The 23,955-nt window shown below is 41.3% G+C and overlaps 1 protein-coding gene across 1 annotated transcript in view; it reads right to left on the bottom strand.

Moving 5' to 3' along the window:
* Positions 1–9,550: 9,550 nt before the first annotated feature.
* Positions 9,551–23,955, bottom strand: part of Ccnyl1 (cyclin Y-like 1) — a 38,288-nt gene continuing 23,883 nt past the window's right edge. Inside the window, exons 6-10 of the mRNA XM_013014405.1 lie at positions 22,919–22,970; positions 19,912–20,031; positions 16,015–16,181; positions 12,516–12,678; positions 9,551–11,400 (exon numbers count right to left, since the gene is read on the bottom strand). Of these exons, the coding sequence (XP_012869859.1) occupies positions 11,284–11,400; positions 12,516–12,678; positions 16,015–16,181; positions 19,912–20,031; positions 22,919–22,970 (619 nt within the window). The 3' untranslated portion in view covers positions 9,551–11,283. The remainder of the gene's footprint in view (positions 11,401–12,515; positions 12,679–16,014; positions 16,182–19,911; positions 20,032–22,918; positions 22,971–23,955) is intronic.

Here is a 23,955-nt window from a genome sequence, read left to right as displayed (position 1 = left end):
ATTTATATGTATTTTAATTTTTTTTTGAAAAAAAAACTCTGTTGCATTTTTGGCAACAAAATTTACCTTTGCTTTGGGGGCTTTACCAAATCCTCAAGTTGGCATTGCGATGAGGTTACACTTGGTTCAGGTTTCTTTGAACTGCGTGATCTAAATTGGGAAAATCTATTTCCTATACATGTGTCTTTTAAAAAAAAATGTGAACAGAGTTTGGGCTGCTGTGAGTGAGATGGTGTGGAGTGTGTTTTTCAATTTTTTTTTCCTACCCCTGCTTAAAACTGTCCAATTTCCTTTATGGCAGCTTCCTGTTCCGAGTATCACCCCCTGCCCTCCCGTGCTTAAGGCCTCCCCAAGAGACAAGCTAAAGGAGCTCTCTGATTTTATGTGCTTCCTTTACTTGGTTGGGTAAGCCTAGATTCAAGTCCACAGTATGTTAATCATTTGCATTCCTAACGGAGGTAGAATGTAGGAAGCATCTAGGGTGTGGGGCATAAACATTTCTCATAGTGAGAAACTTAAGTGATGATAATTGGTTGATCTGAAGTACAGACCACCGAGATGGTGAACTTTGTGCTGGAGAGAGGGGTGGGAGGCTTTTAATAAGTTCCAGTCATCCCTTATTAATTAAATTTTTTTTAAGAACTTGTGCTACAGTTTTCTTGACCGTAAACCCAGTTACTTCTCTGGAAGGATTTAGAGTACCTCACCGAAGGTGGGCTCCCTATTCAAGGGACTCAAAAGTGGAAGCTACCAGCAATTAAAGAAAATTTCCACCACTTCTCTTATCTGCCCCCACACCCCACCTCCTTTATCATGTTAAACAGGCCTTTTGCTTTTCTTATTCCTCCTCTCCTGGAGAGCTGTGATTAGAAACCACACCCACCCTCGAATGAAGTGCTGGGACTGGGGGAGGGCGCCTGGCTACCTGTGGCCAAACATTAGTCTCAAGGAGGGAAAACAAGTGTCCCTGACTCTGGGCTAATTTTTAGCCTGGTGGAAGCAGCACTACAGTTCTCTTAGCAAGACAAACAAGACCCATAACATGCTTCTGGAAACTCGCAAGGATGGATCAATGTAACACTATCCCAAGAGGAAAGCCTCCTTTTTGTGCCCCTCCCCCCACAAGCACACACTGGGGACGCACACACACACTTTCACACACTTCTGTTTGCTTTCCTAATCTGTTTAAGCATTCACTTATGAAGAGTGAGGCCATTACTGAGAAGGGGGTGGCCTCCCATTGGCCAGCAAACATCAGTGGCCTGGACTGGGGACAAGATAGAGGAAGTTACAATAACAAACACAATGAACAATTATTTGGGAAAGCTTACTTAGGAAAAGAACTGGAATCTAAGCATTTCTGCTTCATTTGAATGGAAGTTGGGAAAGTAAAATTTAAGTCTAGGTCAGTTTTATGTCACACGTATTGAGTAGACAAATGGGGACTTTAAATACTTAGCTGGTAGAGAAACACTTCGATCTATAGTTTTAAAGTCACTCAATGGCTGTCCACATTTATAATAAGGCCAATGCACTGCCCTTACATACTTAACTGAACCCAAATTAAAATGTCAGTAGCTTTGACAAAACTCAGCACAGATAGCTAAAGAACTTTATTATACCTCTATTCATTCAGGTACCTTGCAGTAGAACCCCAGTCCAAACACCAGTTTCTCTCCTGTTTTTCCAAATGAAGGAAGACCCTTTCTGATCACCTTGACCTCTTCCTTCATTTACTGTGTCTTCCCAGAATATATGGTGTCAATCATTTGCCTAATTTGGGTTCTCCTCTCTTTCTGGAGGAATCCAGGCATGTGCAGTGCAGTTGAGACACGTAGGGTGAAGGAGATAAAAAGTTTTTCCTTCTTTCAAATTATTTTCTTTTTCATTTTAGCAACATGCCACATTGAAGTAAGTAAGAATGATTCGTTTACTGTACAGCAGTTATAACAAAGATGCTAAGTCAAGGGGAGACAATGTAGGAAATATTTGGCACTTGATTTTGTGTCTGTTCTTATCCCTGCTCCTCATGCCCCACCCCCTCATTCCCTGCAAGAGTTGAAGGTAAAAGCCACCTGCTTCCTTAGCTTGTACGTTTCCTCCTTTCCTCCCCTCCCTTTCCCAAGAGAGAGACACTGAATCTCTTCATAGCCACATCCTATTTTTACTTCTTTTCCTCAGCTTTACATTTTTGGTATGAAAACCCTCCATATTCGTGAAAAAATAAAGGCTTGTGGAGTAGTTCAGCAACCTCTTCATAACCCCCACCTTTTCCCCAAAGTTGGGGCGGGGGTGTGGTACCCAATTTTATCCCAGATATACAATTTTTGGGCTGTCTTCCTGCCCCCACTGTTGACTTTAATCAGAATCTCACTTCCTGGGTTAGGGAATAAGGATTTAGCTAGAAGACTGTAAAGGAACCAATGGGATCTCAGTGAATCAGCCAGATTGTAGGAAGTTTTTAAAGTTCATATTCTTTTCCCTCCTCACATTTGAAGTTGTCTAAATTGGCTGGAAACCATTTCTCTTGGTGCCTTATTGGTTTATTCTTAAAAACCTTTGTCATATTTTCCAAGACTTTTGCCAGTGACCAGGCCCTTATGTGTATGTGTTGTGTGTCATTGTGCGCATGGACCAGCTTAAATAATGTGCCGACAGCACTGTTGGAAAGTTGGTATTCATTAGGCTGTTCCCTCCTGGGCCAGGGCGACACTAATCTTGACATCGGCTGCCAGGAGAAAACCCATGGATCACACACAGAACCTTAATAACAGCATTTGTGACCTGTGCTCTCCAGTACAGAATGGGAACCCTAGAGCTAGGAAGCGCAGTTGTATATTTTAATGAACTGCTACCCCTGCTGAAGAAAGCTGCTTTCACTTTTGTGCTCCACAGAAAGACCCAGGGGGGGTAGGCGGGACAAAGCTTTGAATAAGTGCTTTCTAACACCAAATGTGGCAAGCAGGACAGAGCACATCACAAATCTAGGCAGGTGTGAGGTAGGGTGGCTAAGAATTGCCTGCTCCCTCTGCATGCATGCCCTTTCTTGTCTCCAAAGTCCAATCAAGTAATCCTAGGGAAGAAATATGCCTGAGTTGGGAAGCATGGATTTGAAAAAAAACAAAAAAAACAAAAAAACCTACCAAGACATGAAAGAAGGGTATGCAGGATATAAGTAACTAACCTGACTCAAAACTCTCAGAAGCTTCTAGCAGCTTGATGACAATTTCAGCATTTATTTCAGCCAGGATAATGTCTATCTGTGGTACATTCTTTTAGGACACTATCACAGCGTGTTGTTACAAATTGTATATATAGTATGTATGTTTTGTGGGTATGTATATACTTAATATATATATATTATATATTATATATATGAGAGATTTAGTGACTTTTGATACGGGTTTGGTGCAGGTGAGTTCATACTGAGCCAAATGAGGCACATACCGAGTCAGTAGATGGAGCCCAGGGCATTTAGTACTTTTTCTGATTTCTATACATGTATAGTGCCTATCCTGTCCATGTAGTCACTGTCATGCCAAATCTAGAACTCACAAGTCAAAGCCAGCAATATTTCCTTTGTAGACAATCAACTTGAATCTGTAGATGATTACTGGAAAATGATCATTGTAATTCTGAGTTCATAACAATAACAAAAGGAAACCCAGAGCATCTTAATGAGAGCTTGTTCTGTTGCTGGAAGTCAGTGGAGCAGCAATTGTATGTGGTCATGTTAGTCTCAAGACACTCAACTTGCTGACCTTATTTCAGAAAAAAATTATTTGTATGTATTCTATTTGTGGGAAGGTAACATACTGGTTTGAGATTTTTATCAGATATGAAGATTAGTTATTTATGAAAAACAAAGAAATGTCTATTTTTGTTTCTTTGTTCCCAATTAATGTAGATAACTTTTTAAAAATGCATTAAAGCAATGATGAAGAAAATAAAAAGCTGGTGTAGAAGTCTCTTTCTCCTTGCATCTATGGAGAATCACACTGCTATATGGTTATGTGAATTCTAACATGGTAATGATGTTGTTCAAATGTACAAGCAGCAACATTCTTTAGCAAAACCAAGCAAATTCAGTCACCCCAAACAAATAATGAAAACATGTTTTACTTGAATATATTTCCTGGGTTTCTCCTGATTCAGAGTTTCATTATTCACATGAAGAAGTGAAACAGAGATGGGGCCTGGTCATGTTGTATTTTATAAACTATTCATGTGTATACACTGTGCCTGTTTTGAATGGCAAAAGTGTGTGTTCTGGGTGTCCTGTTGGGGGAGCATGAACTCTTAAAACTTCATCACCCAGCAGTGGGATTCATAACTGGGTTCTAAATGCAACTTGAGTACAGAGGAAAGAGAACAAGTTGAATGGATCCCTGACTACTACTGCAATTACCTTCTACCAGTGGCAAAATGCAGATTAGCCTCCAATGCCTCTAGTTAATGTCTGGTGCATGTCAGTGTTCACCAGCAATGCTCTGAGACATTGCGGGAAAGTAGGTGGAAAACATGAATAATGAGTTGTAAATGTGGAGGGCACCAAGAGGTAACAGCATGAGCATGTAGTTCAATGTCAGCTTGAGTGCTGTGGACTTTATTAGGCAAGCACGTAAGTGTAAGCAGCTTGGAGCGCAGGTAGAACATGGCAGTTGAGCAGGATCCTGATTGAAGACCAGCCCGGCTTTCTGTGCACAAGACTCTCTAGCTGGCACAGCTCTCCCTTGCTTTTTCCTGGCTCATTTTCACCCAGTGGAAAAAGGAGGAAAGGGCAGTCACAAACTGGAGCAGAGCAACCTTTGAAGGTTGGAGAAGGGTGGACCCAGAATGGTAATATTGGCAGTCATGCTTCTTGTAAAGATTTAGTTACACAGCACTTCAGTTTGGCATGATGGAAACTAGGTTGAGGCGAATGGTGATGAATGGAGATTGCAGAGCCAGACTGACGAGAGATTCAAATCCTAGCTCTATGGTTTGTGAGTTGTCTTGGACAGATAACGTCCTAGAAGTTCATCTTTCTCATCTGTGAAGAGGTCATGATAGTATTACACATCTTTACCACATTCAGGTAAGCAAATCAAGGATGCAACAGCTGTGCAGGCATGGAATGGAAAGACTTTTAAAGGGAGTGGAAAGCTTTTAAACTTGAGTCTGCCTAAGATCACGTGGGGTTCTGTGAGAAATGTACATTCCTAAGGCCTCAGTCTCTGGAACTGAGATTTAGACAAATGTAATTTTTTTAAATCTAAAATTATTTTAACATTTAAGAAAGCTGCAAAAGCAATTCGGTTCTTGTGTGTCCTTTATCTATTTCCCCTAAGGCCAACATCAACACATGACACAGCTCCGAAGTTAGTGTTGGAACATTGCTGTTAACTGTAGACCACTAGGTTTGTTTTGAACAGTTTGGGGATCTAGTCTAGAGTACTATTGCATTTAGAGAGACTTTTGTGCTTCAGGTACTTTCAAGCTTTTAAGAAGCAGATGGTGCATTGGAGGCATGGCTCAGTTGGTAGAGCACTGGCCAATGAGCAAAAACAAAACTCAAAAAAAGTTTTGAGTCTCAGTCTAGGCCTTAAAAAAAAGGAAGGTAGCAATTTGAAAGCAGAAGGGGCTGGGAAGGTGGCTCAGTGGTAGAGCGCTTGCCTTGCATGCATGAGGGCCCTGAGTTCGATTCCTCAGCACCTCATAAGCAAAAAGAAAAAAGCCGGAAGTGGCGCTGTGGCTCAAGTGGTAGAGTGCTAGCCTTGAGCTGAAGAGCTGAGGGACAGCTCCCAGGCCCAGAATTCAGGCCCCATGACTGGACCCAAAAAAAAAATTAAAAAAAAAAAAAGCAGAAGGGAACAAATTTCTGATAAGGGAGATGGATGTAGGTTGATTTTCTTAAGAAATGGAGGGCTGGAAAGCAGCTTAGTGGTAAAGTGTCTGCCTAGCATGCATGAAGCCCTGGGTTTGATTCCTTAGTACCACATAAACCGAAAAAGCAGGAAGTGGAGCTTGGCTCAAGTGGTCAAGCGCTAACCTGGAGCAAAAGCAGCTCTGGGATAATGTCCAGGCCCAGAGTTCAAGCCCTAGCACTGGCAAAAAAAGAAAAAAAAAAATAGTCACTTCTATTAGATAAGAGAGTTATCTAAAAAAAAAAAAAAAGCAGCAGCAAAAGCCAGAAAGAATACTAGCTTTTGGAAGGAGGCTGCTCAGTTCTCTACCCAATGTGGGCAAGTGAGGGTAAGTGCCAAGGACAGTGAATTGGGAAACAGCACTTTAGAGAATACAGATGGGTTCCAACAGCAAAGGGAATTCCACGGGGCCAGCCAGCCTGTGAGCCACAGAACACCTGCATTTCCTTCAACTCGTGCTAACGCTTTGGATGCGAATCAAGTAACCAAGTCTTGTCATGTTGGACACTCGCTGAAGGTTGCAAGGGGAGGCAGAGATGGTCGGCAGCGGAACTGAGGCCCAGGAATTGGCATACTGAAGTCAGTTCTTACACTGAGGAGCCAGCAGTTTGGGGCCTCAGGCAAAGGCTTTCAGGAAGGTATGATGAAACTTTTTGGGTTGTGGGGCTTGAACTCAGGGATTGGGCACTGTCCCTGACCTCTTGCTCAAGGCTCTACAGACTACTTTGAGCTATAGCTTCATGTCTGGTTTTTGAGCGGTTAATTGGAGATAAGAGCTTCATGGAGACTTTTGTGCCGAGGCTGGCTTCGAACTGTGACCCTCACTCAGGTCTCAGCCTCCTGAGTAGCTAGGATTACAGGCCTGAACCACCAGCACCTGGCTGATGGAACTTTTTTTTTTTTTTAAAGAAAGGGTAGCTGGAAATTTTGGGTATCCTTCAAGATTGTCTTTTGAGTAGCTCTGGGTTTGAACTCAGGTCTCACACCTGGCTAAGCAGATAATCTACTACTTAAACTACTTTGACAGCCCTCTTTTGGCTGTTTTCCAGATAGGGTCTTCCTTTAAGCCTGGGCTGGCCTGGACAGCAATCCTATATTAAGAGCTCACCATGTCATTGGAATGACAGGCACATTCCACCACACCCAACCATTGGTTATCGTTGGTTATGATGTACTGTGAGCTTCCTCTTCCCAGGCTGGCCTCAGACCTTAATCCTCCTATCTCTGTCTCCCAAGTAAGCAAAGTTTAGACCTGAGACACTACACCAAATATTCCTGGTGTTTGAGGATCCTTTGGGAACTATCAATTTCCCCAGCCACATTCAAACCCTTCAAAATAGTTATAAAGTTAGGCAATTTGGACTTACAAATCTCACTTACTCTGTTCATGAGTTAAAATTTTTCTTTGGATTTAGTGTTTCTTAGTTTCTATACAGTATCACTGATTTGGCTGTTCTTCCTGCACCGGAGATCCTAAATCACGTGATGGGATTCCTAAGTACCTGGTCTCTGATTTCTCAAATCCATTTAAAGTAGTTCAGTGGAAATTGCCTTAGAAACCAAACAGATTGCTCCTGTGTACTGGGGGAACAGGTCTTATTGAAGGGCTTCTAGATCTTTTCTGTTGTTTGCAGGCACCATGTCAAGCCATCCAGGTTGTTAAGTGGCTGGCAGTTAGATAGGCTTCAGGTAATCTTATGCTCCACTTGTTGATGGATGCTAAGTACAACCCAGATTCTTCATAGAAACTAGCACTTTGCTGGAAATACATCTCTGCCAGCCATCAAGAGCTTTTCTAAGTAGTACTTTAAAAAAAAAATATGTAGCTTCCAGATGAGGACACAGGCCAGTCAGTCATTTTAGACATTGTGAGAGAAGAGACTCGGGTGATGAAAGTTTTTTGCTAGCCTGAATGCTGTACCTAGTTTCCCAAAACATTTCCTACCCTGAATACAGAAAGAAGACTGTTGTCTAATTGATGTTGGCTTTGGCTTGTTTGAAACAAGAAATATTGTACTTAAGCAGAAAACTAAAGCAAGTTGAGCTGTTGAACTGCTATAAAACCAAGGAGTCAGTTCTGTTAAGAATTCAGTAACTTGGACATACAGAGCTACAAAGGACAAGCCAGAAAAAAATTTCTCCTTAACCACAAGCATTCAGCCCCAAGTTTTTTTTTTTGGGGGGGGGGTCCGGTCGTGGGGCCTGAACTCTGGGCCTGAGCGCTGTCCCTCAGCTCTTCAGCTCAAGGCTAGCACTCTACCACTTGAGCCACAGCGCTACTTCCGGCTTTTTTCTTTTTGTTTATGTGGTGCTGAGGAATCAAACCCAGGGTCTCAGGCATGCAAGGCAAGCGCTCTACCACTGAGCCACTTCCCAGCCCCAGCCCCAAGTTTTTGTGTCAGGATAAATCACATGGAATTACTGACAACCAACCACTTTTTGACCTGCAAACACAGTTTCAGTGGCTTCAAACATTTCAGCTTATTGCTTTTTCCCTTGTAATGAAAACAATGAAGTTCAGTTCACAATATGCCAGCTAAAATTTGAGAAACCTAATGAGTAAAATTCAGCCCAAACAAATCCCTCCAAAACCCAAAACTTAAAATCCATGTGTCCAGACAGCCATTCCATTTTAAATCTATTTTTTTTCCAAGTTACTGACCGTGGGAAAATGCCAGGTTACCACCAACTAGTAACTTGCATTTCTATGCCCTCAATAACATTTGCCAGAGAACGTACCCACTTGCTATGGCATTTATATTCTCAACTTGAGGAACTAGTTGCCTAGTTAGTAAAGTGATTGTATTGCTCCAGTGTTAAGGCCAAAAGAACAATTCTTAGTGATAATTCTGCCAGCTTGTTCCTGTCCAGTGCCCCTCTCCCAAATCTTTTAACTTTCTAAAACTTTAGCCATTCATTTAGCATTTTGCAAGTTATAGGGTACAGATTATCTTATAAATTTAGTCCATTTATCCTAGTCAGCAATAAAATTTATCAAGAACAGACGAGTTGGTCATTGAAAAAAACTGATGTTAGGTACTGAAAAAGTACTGCTATGGCTGAACGACTTGGCTCTTTATAAAGTTTACAGTATATTTTTAATTGAATTATAAACTTGAACACAGATGTAAGTCAAATCTTGTAGCTTGTGGCCCCAATCTCCCCTACTTCTTTCTGCTCCTGTCATTCTTTTCTTTTGGTATACTTTACCTAATTTTATCTTCCAATGTATGTTTCTTCCTCTCAGGAATAATAATGAACATCACAGCGCCATCTAAGGCACTATGCTACAAAGTACTGTTTCCAGACAGTGATTCTGAGTACTAATTATCTTTGGGTGGAAAAGTGCTAAAGCAAAAGAAATCAATTATTACACCGTAACCAGAGGCATGATCAAAGCTGCTTTCATAGTCAGTTAAAACCTATTGGGACATTTAAGTTTTGGAGAGATGTAATGCTATATGAATCACGTTAAAAACACACTAGCCACATTTTAATTAAAATAGAATTTATTAGCTTTTCTTTTAATATAAACATGAGAAAGAAAAACCACATTAAGTTGTAGTATTCTTTTCAAAATAAAACTGCAATCAATACTTGAATCTCCAAGCTCTGAACTCCATAAACAATGGTTATTTTTTTGAGGTGGTAGATTGTAATATTTCACACGTCATTAGTGATCATTTGTGGCTGTCCTTTAAGATGATGGTATTTGTAGCATTCAATACCCTGTGAAGCACTGCTGTACTGAGAGAAAAGTATTCTTGGCCAGAAAGGCTTGGTTTACAGGCAAGATTCCTTAGATTACACTTGAGAAGACAGATTTCACATAGTTGAGAAAACTGTTTTTCTTCACTATTTCAAATTTAAGCGGCACTTTGGTCAATCTAAAATTATTCCTTGCCCTTTTTTAAAGTAAGGGGTACTTAAGGTCCCTTTAAGTTCCCTCTTAAAAAGGACTTGAATGGGACCCAGAGTCAGGTTAACACAGAGATTTAAAACAAAAACAAAAAAAAATTTCCAGTTCACTTGCCGCTATAGGGGTCCAACTCCTTTTCACTTACTACATTTCCTCTAAATCTAGAGGAAAGAGGTTTAGGTGACCAAAGCATATGGAGTCATCCTATAAAGAACTATTTTCAAAACAGGCAGGTACTTCTACAGACACACAAAGTAGCCCAAAAACCTGAATGGAATTCTGAGCCTTGATGGCTGTTGAAAGTGCGCTACACACTTAGAAAACATCATTTGGAAGTTAAGTCACATGACTTTGGTTTTGCAAATTTGGAATCTTAGGCCTTAATTTATTTCAGACAAATGTTTGCCATCTTCAAGTGGCTCTAGAAGGTATTTGCAAAATTGAAACTTGGAAATGATGTTTTGTTCACGTTGCAGCTTCTGCCCTCCTGCGGTGCCTGCAGAACCCCAGCACCGGAGCCGAAGCGTCAGACTGCGCCACAGCTTTCGGCACAACTGCTGTCACTGGACAACTATGTTGGTTGGCATTATGAAAATATCCTTTAATACACTTCAACAAATAAGAGGAAACTTATCAGAAAATAAGAAGCACCATTAATAATTCACAAAAAATACACTGTAGACCCAACAGAAGCGTTTTTTTTTTATGACCCCAATCATGCCAAAATGGTAGTAAGTAGTGCTCGCAAAGAATATGAATGGCAAGTGTTATCCAGCAGCTTTTTGGTTTAAATTGATTGCCAATAATGACTAGCAGCTTTAATGGTACAGTAGGAAGAGTCTTCAATACCAAACAATGCTACAATCTTCTCCTAAGTGGTTTCATGGGTGTTCAAAGTCCTATGTTTGGGGCTGGGCTCAGTGGTTGAGAACTTGCCTAGCATGTATGTGCTAGACCCATCGATGATTCCCAGCCTAGATGGATACCGGCAGGTATATGTGTGTGTGTGTCCTATGTTGAAATGGTAATACTGCATCAATTCTGAAGGCATTTGCAGCAATATGGGGGAGAGGAGCAGAAACAATTTAAAAAATGAATGTTATGTGGTTAGTGTTTTTAGAGTCTAAAAATTTAAACTACTAATTTTAAAAAAACCTCACAAAGTTCACAGCTATTAGCCTACACAGTAAGCAAATAACTGTGTGTGGGTTTGGAGCTTTGCTTTGGAGTGGTTTTTGTAACTCTGTTTACATTAAAGAGGACAGTAATTGTGTATTGTTGCTTTGACAAGGTCCCATTCTTCCCTAGCAAGTGCAAGTGTATTGTTCATGTCTTGAATTTGAGGTCTCTCCTTTCGGTTAGAACACTAACTTTGCTGGTTTCGAGCAGGAGAGGTGATATTTCTCCAGTCTTTGTAGATGAGGAGTGCATGATGTTACCACCGGTCATTTCTCCATCTTAAGAGAGTATGGCATTAGAGCGCTGAATACCAATGAAATTGTCAGCGCTGAAAGACCTCCTCATAGCAGCTTTACATAAGTCTTTGTATTTGTCTTCACATAATCTTGAAATGGCCTAGAAAGTCAATCAAACAGAAGAACACAGGTAGAATTAAAAAAAAAATATTCCAATGTTAAACGTGAAACAAAAGAATACCACTGATGTTAAGTCATAACTTTGAGCCTTGTAAGTGTTAGGTTCTTCTGGGTTGTTCTTTCCTGCCAGTTCACTAAGGTAACATCATTTAAGGGTTATGATTATTGGGAAATGAGAGTTTTACGACGTTACGTAAAAATTAACTTTCCAAAGATGTCAAAGGTATCGTGATAGGCTCCTATCAGCAATATCCTCAGGTTGCCTGAGTGACTGTTCCTTTGACAACACCCATATACCCGTGTGGAGCAGTCGTGCTTACTCATCGATTCAAATTCTATTCAACCTCCATTAGATATTATAAACTCTAAACAAATTTCAGTGAAGTAGGCATGTGCTGTAGTAGAGGGAAAGACAGGGAACTAATGACCAAAGCATCATAAGGTGCTACTTTACTTACAAGTTAATTATGGTAGAAAACATTACTCTAAAGTTCCACCAGCATGTCACAGAAAGCCCATTTTAAAGTATGTCATAAGCCATACATATTACTTTGCTCCATGTAACTTATCACTTTCATAAACCTATGTTTTTCTACATTCAGTATTTCAAACACAAACACACATTATATAAATCTTAATGATAGGTCTTCTCAGCCATTAATAAACTTAAAAAGTTGAACTGTGATATCTACACACCAACATAATTTTACCAACTGAGTAAAAAGCAGTCAAAAGTAAGTGAATTATGTATGCAGATATTATTAGGGATACAACTGCAAGAAATTATTCATATATGATTGTGTGGAAAGGTAGAGATTCCAAAGGAACCATGAAGAACAGATTTGATATTAAATTTGATAAAATATCCTGAATTAGGATCACAGGAGATAAGATCCATCTATAATTTTTAAAAAATGTGGATTCTGATATAAACCATAAAAGACTAAAAAAATATAATGCCAAAGGGTCACTAAGCTCTTCAGTGCGTTTACCGTAAAGCTTTCCATTTCCCTAATCACTACTCAATAAGATTTGGACACAAATGGTGGTTTTGGTGGTTCACAGAAAACCCACTTAGTGAATGAACAGCTTTACCTCTAAGTTCTGTGCTCTTTCTTTGCTGAGAGGAGAAAAGAGAAAGTTCAGGTTGTTATCATCTGCTAAGGAGCGAAGGTCAAAGTAGTATTTGGCATAAACACTGGCAGGAACATTAATATTGAACTGGAGTAGCTCCAAGAAATGCCTTTCCATCTCATTCCTGGGGGAGGAGGAACACAACAAAACCAATACAGGACAATTTTAGTCAACTGGGCTATCTTCAAAAATATCCTTCTAAGCTGCTAAGATGGCTCTAAATTTTGTTTTGAAACAAATAAAGGCTACCCAGCTGGATTAATACACTAATGTTCAAACAAGGTACAGCTATTTGTGGTTCTCTCTGCATCCCAGCACTCTGAGTTGGGCTGAGGGGAAAAGGTTACGGCCCTCTCATGCACTCATGCTGCTGACTCGGGGGCTCATTCTTCAGAGTTCCATTAGTGCAGCTGTACGATTCATACTCCACGCTCACTCACAAGGCCCCACTATAGTGAGCAGATGAAAGGAATGATGTATGCTGTTTATTAGCTCTGAAGAACTTGCAGACATTTTCACCAGGCTGATAACAGGAAGGGGCTTATTGAAGTAGAGAAGCGCCAACAAAAGGAGTGGGCACATCACCACGGCAACAAATGGATCCATCGAGAGCCACGCTATTATCTCTGAGGGGGAAACTCTTGAGGCAACAAGGATTCATCTCAAACAAATAAATAAATAAATAAGCCACACTGGATGGGAAAGGAAATCCTTCCCCGTCCCAGCCCATGAGGGTATGTCAAAGGGCATAATGCAAGTTTCTGCACACCTTAATATTACTAAGGTGAGAAATTGTCACTGTGACAGGCAAGATACTCATTTTAAATCTGTGGAAGGCAGAAAGATCAAAGACAGATATCTTCGCCACACTAAACCCACTTTAGGATATGACCTCTGGTAGAGCACCGGACTTACAAACTGTTTCTCTACTGGGAATGAAACACTGAAACACCATCCCTGGCCAGAAGAGAATGTGCACACATAGGGGCACGTGGAACTCAGGGGGAAGGGGAAGGCCCTGAGCAGTCTGCTGCTACACGACCATACAAACAACTAGTTGCATGAGGTGTACGCCAAGAAATATAAAGCTAGAATAAACCTGATCTCTGCCACAGTAATCTCTGCAGAAACTGTATAAAATGATAGATACTTGGAACATGTAAGAAGCCAATTTTACAACATATTTGGTTTAAAAGTTTTAATATTTTCTTCACTGATTACATCGAACAATGCTTGATGTTCTGTGTGGAGAGCAGGCAGAATATCAGCAGAGCTATGGTCTTTTTCATTTGCTGAAATTAAAATCAAACCGCCTACTTCCAAAATTAATTTCCTGTTCATATGGCAGTACATCTATAGAAATGTAAATCAGATAATGTTTTGATAATCAGCTAATCAGGACTTAATTTACTACAGGGATAAATGTACTTCACTATCCCTTTTGTATTTTCTTCCCTAATACATTTTAACTATGTAGACATACAGTACTTCATGAGATTAACATGTCTATTGATAAGAGGTTTAATCACTGAAGAAAAGCATGATGCCTACAGAATATGCACCTTTTTTAGGGGTTTTGTTGTTGTTGTTTTAATGGTTGAATAGCTTACCATTTGCAGGCCCAGCAAATTTTCTGAATAGCAGCTGCTCAATTTACCTTATTCCTTTGAAGGGAAATATATTCTAGCAAGACTTAGATGGTCGAAAGTTTTAGGAAATATCTGACTCAAAATGAGCCCATTACAAATAGCTAGCAGCAGGGGGACAAGACAAATGTATATTAAACACTTGGTTGTAAAGCTTTCAATTTCCAAAGATCATAAACAAAAGCCGCCTGTTAGGAACATGGCTCCTGGTGTTTCTCTGTTCATACACAGAAAGCATGGTAAGAAATGGTGTCACAGCTCGCCTTTGCCCCTGGAGCTCACATTTGTGGAAACAGACACATTTCCCTGCATCTTCTCAGATCTTACAAAGAGAACTAGCACCCCCAGCAGCTTAGTTGCATGTTTTTGGAGAATTTCAGCTAACATCCTGGCAGAGCTAGTGTTCCTAACTGCAAATTTTTTTCAAGGGACTACTTTGCAGCCTGAAGACAATAGTGATTAAGGTTACTTTAGCTCCTGCAACTTCCAAAAGTGCTTCCATTTGTTCAGATTCCACTGTCACATCCTTTGCTCAAATGGCTGGTGGCAATACCACCACAGCCACTCAGTTTACACTGTTATCAAATCAAAGTTTTTTGCCAAAAACTACTTCAACTATTACCAACAACTGTAATGTTAAAAGTAAATACAGTTGATAATTCTGAATGATTGTCTTTTTTCTTTTTGTCAGTTGTGAGGCTTGAACTCAGGGCCTAGGTGTTATCCCTCAGCTTTTTCAATCAAGACTAGTGCTCTATCACTTTGAGCAACAGCACCCCTTGTTTTCTGGTAGCTAATTGGAGATATGAATCTCAAGGACTTTCCCGCCCAGGCTGGCTTCGAACCGCGATCCTCAGATCTCAGCCTCCTGAGTGGCTAGGATGCCAGGGGTGAGCCACTCGTGCCAGTCTAAGGGTTCATCTTATCTAGAGCATAAACAAAGTAAATGAGATCTTCCTGTGACACTCGATATAATCAGCAATTCCACCAGCACAAAGACATGTTCATGGTCAGGCAGACACTGAGAATCTGTTGGAAATATCTCCCTAAGTTCATCCTACCAACTTCAGGGCCCTGTAGTCAGAGTGGCCACTGTGAAGCCCGAGTGACCATCTCCCTGCATTCTTGTGGTTACCTAGGACACAAATAGTGATGGTGTGGCTGGCTGAGGGCTGAATGTGATGAGTTCCGGGTGAAGTCCCGGCAATGCTTCTCAAGACTGCCTGAGGTGAATCCTGGAGCTCCCTAGACCTTCACACCAATCGCTACTCTGAAGGCATACAACACTTTATGGGGAGGAGACAGGACACACATCTGACACCTTTACTCTTTTATCTCAGTTTCTGTAACAGATGCTCAGAAAAAAAGGAGGGAAAAGACCAGCAAAAATAAATACAAAAAGTATGACTCAGGTTAAAGCTATAACCTTTCAAAATTCCAGAAACCCTAAGGCCTTAACAGTGGCCAGAGTTATTTCAAAAGCCAGACACGTGCCCCTCGGGAGATGGGAAGAAACAGCCTTGAAAAAGCTATAAAAATATGTACTATTCTATGTTGTTCCAGTAATAGGTCTGGCCCAAACCACTGAAAACAGATTTTCAACTTATCCAATAGATTATAGTAGCACAATGAGGCCTACCAATTGATGATGGAAAATATTGTTACGTGGCTGGACAAAAAGGACGTTAAGTTTTATTCCTATTTCCATTATCTATGTGACGTAACTTTTAAATACTTCTTAAAATGTAAACTATGGGAGCAAATCAAATAACTGGAAAAATGGTTAGAAAGTTCACCAAAACCTTACAACTCACATGTCCTCAACTGTAATGTCCTTGAGGATCTGGCAGTAGTCCACATTCCATACAGCCTGATCGTCCCAAACCTTGGAGGCAAGAAGAATGGCTCCCAAAACAATTCTTTTCCAGTTAGTGGGACAAATGTCGATCTCAGCATAAGTTAAAAGCCTTTCTAAGTAAACCTGCAAAAGTAGAGCACTGGTCTTTGATTTTAGTTCACTTTAAGTGCTGTGTTAAGAACCGTTACGAATGATAGATTTCTTCAGTGTTTAACTAGAAGGTGCCTTTTATTATTTTTAGTTCTACAGAGACTTGGCCAAGGCTAGATTACAGCTGTAAGTCAGACACCTCTTTTGTCTACTCCGCCCAGTAAATTCCCAGCCCAATTTTGGTCACGGGAATGACAGGCGATCCTGAAGAACAGCACCATTATCACCTTCTCACTCATAAAAGGCCCGATGTAGATTAAAGTTGTTGAATAAATTCTGATTCCTCCCATGTGCAATGGACCATTTCCTGGCTGGCAGTTTTACATTGACTTTGCTTGAATATGTAAAGCCCAAGTCACAGTGAGCACAAGTGGATCTCTTCCTTTTTACAATGACTAACTTGGTGTGTGGTGCTGGTTCCAATGACATCTGGTGGACAACAGAGCCTCCCAGTGGCTGCTGAGCAGAGCAGCACGACACGGGTACAAAGGGACACAGCCTCTTCTGCTATCATTTCATGAGAGTTCATGTTAGCTCTTACAGTAATTGTAATTTAGTTAATTCTGTTGGCTTTAAGGTGCTACTGTCAGTCTCTGTATTCCTGGGACTCAAAAACAAGCCAAGAAGTTTGTGAGATGGTCTCATAACTTCTATCTATCTATCTATCTATCTATCTATCTATCTATCTATCTATCTATCTATCTATCTACCTATCTATCTATCTACCTACCTATCTATCGCTCATCTATCAATCATCTCTCTTAAAAAGAACTGGCTAAAGCTTAACATGATAAAGATTATGGAAGAAGCTGTGATTTGTTGTTACTCAAAGTGTACTCTGCACATGAGCATACTGTCATCCCTCAGCATCCATGTGAAATTGGTTCTAGGATCAAGTCTGGTTAGTAAAACTTGCAGACGCCCACATTCCTTATATAAAATGGCACAATGTTGGCATATAACCTATATTCACCACCCTGAATACGCTAAATAATCTCTAAGTACAATACCAAATATAATGTAAGCTCTATGCAAACAGTCACACTGTTTAGGGAATGACAAGAAAAGGAATCTTATCTCTTATCTGCAGACTTTCAATCTACAGTTGGTAGAACTCACAGCTGCAAAGCTCACAAATACAAGACTAGGCTGCATGTGCCACTTGAACTCTTTGTATTGAAGGAAAAAAGAAAAAGAACCACTCTTTAAAGTATATTTTGTCTGTAGGTTATCAGACTGACAGCTTTTTGCAACATCCTCCAAAATGTTTTCAAAAATAGATTTATACATTTTTAATGAGATTCTCTTCCCTTCCCAAACTCACTTTCAATTATCTGAAGAATGAGCCTTTCCCACCAGGTACAACTCTCTTCTTTACAGAAATAGAGAGCTCACTTCTTTACTGATAAGCTTGTTATGTGTGGATCACAGCTGTTTACCATGCGTCCTCCGTGTGAGTGGAGGAGGAGGTTTCCTTCCCTCTGCAAGCATCTCTTTAGTGCAGAGGACCCCAGCCCACTATGCTCAACAGTGTTCCCGTGATGAACTCCTTCTGAAGGCTTTCTCCTGCTCTGCCACAGTTCCTCCAGTGTGCCTGTTCATACTGTCCCCCACACCTCCTCGAATGCTTCCTCCTTGCTCACCGTAATTGCCAGCTCCCACCTCCTGTTCTCTCCTTAGCCCACTTTTCATCTGCCCCTTCGGGGGCTATCACTTTCCTGACACTGCTCCCGCCAAGCTCACGGATGCTTCCCTCCCTTATAAACCAGAGCTCTTCATTCCAACTTGCCACTCCTCCCGAATATTGCAAACTTGCCCAATTGTTGGGGTCAGTCTGTTAGCAACACCTGACACTGCTGCCTTCATTGGTAATTTGACTGCTTTCTATTCCTGAACTTACTGCTTGTCTGAATCACTGTGTGGTCTCCTAACTCTCCCCCTCCTCTCTGCCCTTCCTCTCACCCTCAATTATAGTCGACTCTCCCCCCAAAACAGTTAAGACTCAAATGATCATCACTTTATTCCTTGCTCAAAATTACTCACCAACCTGGTACTTAACTTTCCCCCTAAGCTATGAGGCCATGAACAGTTAGCTACCATTGTAACTTTATCTCCATGGTCATCCATGGTCATCACTGAGCCTGAGAAACACATCCTTGCTTTTCAGTCTTAGCACGTCTTACAGCCCCTAACATCTAGGTTTCTTGGCTCCCTCACTTCAATCAGGTGACTGTTCAAATGTCATCGGAGGGTCTTCCAGATCATTCTATCCAAAACAGAAAGCTCTCTAGTCACTCTTCAGCCCTTTGCTCTGTTCTATCTTCTCAGCATTTGCTACTACCTGGACTATGCAAATACCTGAAGAAATGCTCACTGTTCTCCTACCAGAATGCAAGCTAGTAAAGGGCAAGAACTTTTTTTTTTTGGGGGGGGGGTTCTGGTCATGGGGCCTGAATTCTGGGCCTGGGCACTGTCCCTCAGCTCTTCAGCTCAAGGCTAGCACTCTACCACTTGAGCCACAGCACCAACTGCTGGCTTTTTTTTTCTTTTTGCTTATGTGGTGCTGAGGAATCGAACCCAGGGCCTCATGCATGCAAGGCAAGCGCTCTACCACTGAGCCACCTTGCCAGCCCCAGGACAAGAACTCTGCTCAACCTGCTTTCTCACCTGCCTCAATACTGTGGAGCAGCTACCAGAGAGTATGCGCGTGGGCCCCCTGGCAGCACACAGCATGGGCCCACACCTTCTCATCTTACTTTCTCTATTTTAACTCCCCCTTTTTTTCTTCTTTCTGGTTCTCCTTATGCTCTAGCTGCTCTCTGGAGAGCTGTCCCTTAAAGGCTGATCTAGAAGACTTTCTGCCCACTTTCTTTTTTTGTATATTTCCTTAAAAATTTGTATCTTGGCTTAGGTTTCATATACTCAAATGATCACACGTCACCACTCTGCTCTCTCACAGGAACATCAGCTTACTCTGTCTATGTGAACTTGCCTTCCAATCCAGCTCTCCTCCCCGCATTACCTACCTCTACACATGGAAGTGCCCAGTAGGGCATTCCACTCAAGGACAAAGAACACAAGTACAAATGCTAGAGGACAGGCACTGATAAAAAAGGTCATTTTCTCTCAAGGCCATGACATTTACTTTCCACTACAAATTTGCTAGAGGGAAATCTCAATCACTCTAAGAATTCTGTATGGAAATGACATAAAGGACACAGCTACAGCTTAGCAGGTTAACAAAACCTTTCTAAGAACTCCTGATATAGTAATCTTAAGTAACTAGGGGAAGACACAAGAGGAGAGCAGGGATGGATTAACACCGATCATCTAAAGATCAAAGAATGTAGGGCAATAACTCTCTATCAGGACACACACATCAGAACTGCCTGGGGAAGACAGTCTAGAATACGGTTTAGACCTACCATGCAACACGTCTCTGTGGCCCACAAGGCTTTGTTATTTGCTCCTAAACCGTCTCCCATCAGGATGCCCTGTGTGTGTATGCTATTCATATACACGTGTTTACATGCAGACGGAGTAGAAATCTCCCAACTGCCTTTAATAGCAATTAGTTTTTGATGAAAAAAGTTCTGATGATAATTTCAGGAAACTACTTTTCTCACAACTATAGGAACCTACTATACATACTACTCTGTGTACAAGACCAATCTGTAAAGACAATTAATAAGAAATATCTTACCAAAGTTACAATTGCACATTCAGCTGTTAGCTGTGCAGCACTAAAAAGAGTACGAACAAATCTGTAAATAAATTTGTGTTCAGGGTCATGTTTAAAGTATTCCTCTGGAACCTTCTCTCGCTGAAAGAAAACAAAACGCAATATTAAGTAAATCCATTGAAAATAGCAGTTTTCACTTTGTGCCCACTTGTTCCTTAAGGATAATTTCAATTGGGTGATATGCTTTTGTCTTTTAAATATAAAAAGAGCGGCTCTTACAGTTACATTGTGCATAAGGCATGACATTCAGTCAATAACAGACCATATACCTAACAGTATAGTATCTGATCACACTATAGTCATCTTAGTTTGTGTACTCTTAACATGTTTGCAGTATGACATTTTTAGATGCAGAATGCACATCTCAGAATGTACTTTTCATTGTTGTTAAGCAATACATGACTGTACCACAATTACTCAATATGCCTGCCCCATCATTTATTTAAAAAATGCAGGCATGGAAGTGGCGCTGTAGCTCAAGTAGTAGAGTGTTCGCCTTGAGCTGGAGAGCTGAGGGACCACGCCCAGGCCCAGAGTTCAAGCCCCACGACTGACCAAAAAAAAAAAAAAAGAAAGTAGCAGTCTGTTAGAATAAAGGGACTTATTTAATAAAAAAATGCAGGCATGGGTCTGGGAAGGTGGCTCAGTGGTAAGAGTGCTTGCCTTGCATGCATGAGGACCTGGGTTCAATTCCTCAGCACCACATAAGCAGAAAAAGCCGGAAATGGCGCTGTGGCTCAAGTGGTAGAGTGCTAGCCTTGAGCTGAAGAGCTGAGGGGCAGCGCCCAGGCCCAGTTTAGCCCCCATGACGGACCAAAAAAAAAAAATTGCAGGCATGTCAGAGGCCCTGAGTGGCACTTCATACCTCTAGTCCTAGGTACTCAGGAGGTAAGACTCATCTCTGTGTGTGTGTGTGCACGCGTGTGTGCACATGCATGCACATATGTGCCCGCCAGTCCTGGGGCTTGAACTCAGGGCCTGGGTAATACCCCTAAGCTTCTTTTGCTCAAAGCTAGACCTCAACCACTTGAGCCACAGTGCTACTGCTAGTTTTTTCTGAGTAGTTTTTTGAAGATAAGAGTCTCATGGCCTTTCCTGCCTGAACTGGCTTTGAACTACAAATCCTCAGATGTCAGGTTTCTGAGTAGCTGGGTTTACAGGCATGAGCCACCAGCCCGTGGCATTATTGCAAGACTCTTTTCTTCAATTAACTAGCAAAAAGGCAGAAAGGGAGTAGTGGTTCAAGTGGTAGAGCATCAGCTTTGGGAGAAAAAAAAAGCTGAGAAATTGCTCAAACCCCTTAATTCAAGCCCTTGTACTGGCACAAAGAAAACAAAAAAATGCAGGCACAAGTCCAAAACATTTTAAGTTCCCATTCTCTCCATAAAATCTTATCTAACTCTATTTTTAGGCTGAGAAGTTTTAGTGATCAGGTGTGATACTCTAGTAAGTGTTGAAAAACATTTTTAGTTTCCAGTAGCGGCAGGTCCTTGGGCTACAAAGTACAGTTCAGTAGTCAGCAGCCACATGTGGCTACACAGCACAGTTCAGTAGTCATCAACCACATGTGGCTACACAGTACAGTTCAGTAGTCAGCAGCCACATGTGGCTACACAGTACAGTTCAGTAGTCATCAGCCACATGTGGCTACACAGTACAGCTCAGTAGTCAGCAGCCACATGTAGCTACACAGTACAGCTCAGTAGTCAACAGCCACATGTGGCTACACAGTACAGTTCAGTAGTCATCAGCCACATGTGGCTACACAGTACAGTTCAGTAGTCAGCAGCCACATGTGGCTACACAGTACAGTTCAGTAGTCATCAGCCACATGTGGCTACACATTATAGTTCAGTAGTCAGCAGCCACATGTGGCTACACAGTACAGTTCAGTAGTCAGCAGCCACATGTGGCTACACAGTACAGTTCAGTAGTCAGCAGCCACATGTGGCTACACAGTACAGCTCAGTAGTCATCAGCCACATGTGGCTACACAGTACAATTCAGTAGTCATCAGCCACATGTGGCTACACAGTACAGTTCAGTAGTCATCAGCCACATGTGGCTGTTGAGCATCTGAAACTGGCTGCTATGTGCCTGAAAAAAATACCTGTATTTTATTTACTTATTGATGTCTTGGTTTTGGGCCATTCTCCCAACTTGACCTAGGTATTGGGATTATAGGTAGGTACTACACCATATATAGTGTACAGTTGTTGGATTAACAAATATTTGTATTGTTTGGTGCTTTAAAATTATATTTTGAAGGGCTGGGAAGGTAGCTCAGTGGTAGAGTGCCTGCCATGCATGCATGAGGCCCTGTGTTCGATTCCTCAGCACCGCATAACCAGAAAAAGCCAAAGTGGCACTATGGCTCAAGTGGAAGAATGCTAGCTTTGAGCTGAAGAGCTGAGGGACAGCACCCAGGCCCAGAGTTCAGGTACCAAGATCGACAGGAAAAACAAACAAAAAAAATTATATTCTGAAAAGCTATTTTCTGTTATTGGATAGTACATTTTACTCACCTTTGTTCACTAAACAAGAGTCAAAAGTCATTTCTTATGTCTATTACAGTTCTGATACATCACCTCTCTCCTAAGATGACTAGATACAACTTGAAAAAGGAAAGATTTCAAGCTGGAGTGATTTTTCTTCAATAATAAATGTAGATGCAAATCACTATGAAATAAAGATAACTTGACAAGAGAAAAATAACACTTGAAAGAGAGTGCCTATGGGCTGGGAAGGTGGCTCAGTGGTAGAGCGCTTGCCTTGCATGCATGAGGCCCTGGGTTCGATTCCTCAGCACCGCATAAGCAAAAAGAAAAAAGCCGGAAGTGGTGCTGTGGCTCAAGTGGTAGAGCGCTAGCCTTGAGCTGAAGAGTTGAGGGACAGCGCCCAGGCCCAGAGTCCAGGCCCCACGACTGGACCACCCCCCCCAAAAAAAAGAAAGAGAGTGCCTACTTACTGTGAGTGGATGTGATCTCTCATCAAAAATATCCAGGGATCTATTTGCATCTCTGTAAAATAAAAATGTACATTTAAAAAGTAACACAGGAAGTGTTAGTATTTTAGTAAAAATATCTGCTTAGAGAAAGTGTTGAAAAGAGAAGCTTAATTTTGACCAAAGCAAACAGCTTACAAATTCTCTGGGATTCTGGCCTTAAAACTTCTCTATTCAGCACATCAAGTTTTGTGTCTTTTCTATGATGACTAGCTAACGTTATCCATAAGGAGCAACTCTTCAAAAAAAGCAGTGCTAATATACCACACACATTTCTGCCTCTCATGTAAAATGATAGTGGCAAGTAATCAAGACTTTAGAACTGTAATGAATGAAGTTTGACATTTTCCCATAGTTTCTTCCCTCAGTTCTATTATATTTTTATCATATATTTCTTATTTCTTCTAGTTTGAGTTAAAAACTTAGCTGTCTTTTTACTTTAAAAGAGACTAATCTTGTCAGGCGCCGGTGGCTCATGCTTATAATCCTAGTTATTCAGCAGGCTGGTATCTGAGGATCACAGTTCAAAGCCAGCCCAGGCAGCAATGACCATGAGACTCTTATCTCCAATTAACCACTAAAAAACTGCAAGTGGTGATGTGTCTCAAGTGGTAGAATACTAGCCTTGAGCCTGAGGAGCTGAGGGACTATGCCCAAGCCGAGTTCAAGCCCTAAAACCGACAAAAAACAAACAAGAACTAGTTTTAGCTGGGAGCCAGTGGCTCATGCCTGTAATTCTTCCTACTCAGTAGGTTGAGATCTGAGGATTGTGGTTCAAAGCTAGCCAGGGCAGGAAAGCCTGTGGGACTCTTATCTCAGAAAAAGCTGGAAGTGGTCCTGTGCTCAAGTAGTAGAGCACTAGTCCTACGACTGAAATAAAAAAGGGGGGGAGGCGCACGCAGGGAGACCAGTCTTTTCATTTACAAGCTCATCTTCATTATTGTGCTCATTTATTCCAGGGGTTCTCTCTGATCAGGGCATCTCAATAGTCCCCTGGGCAA

The sequence above is a fragment of the Dipodomys ordii genome, unplaced genomic scaffold (assembly GCF_000151885.1).
Source record: "Dipodomys ordii isolate 6190 unplaced genomic scaffold, Dord_2.0 Scaffold1, whole genome shotgun sequence".
NCBI lineage: Eukaryota > Metazoa > Chordata > Mammalia > Rodentia > Heteromyidae > Dipodomys > Dipodomys ordii.
Note: the sequence above shows the minus strand (reverse complement) of the source record. Positions and strands in the feature narration are given on the sequence as shown.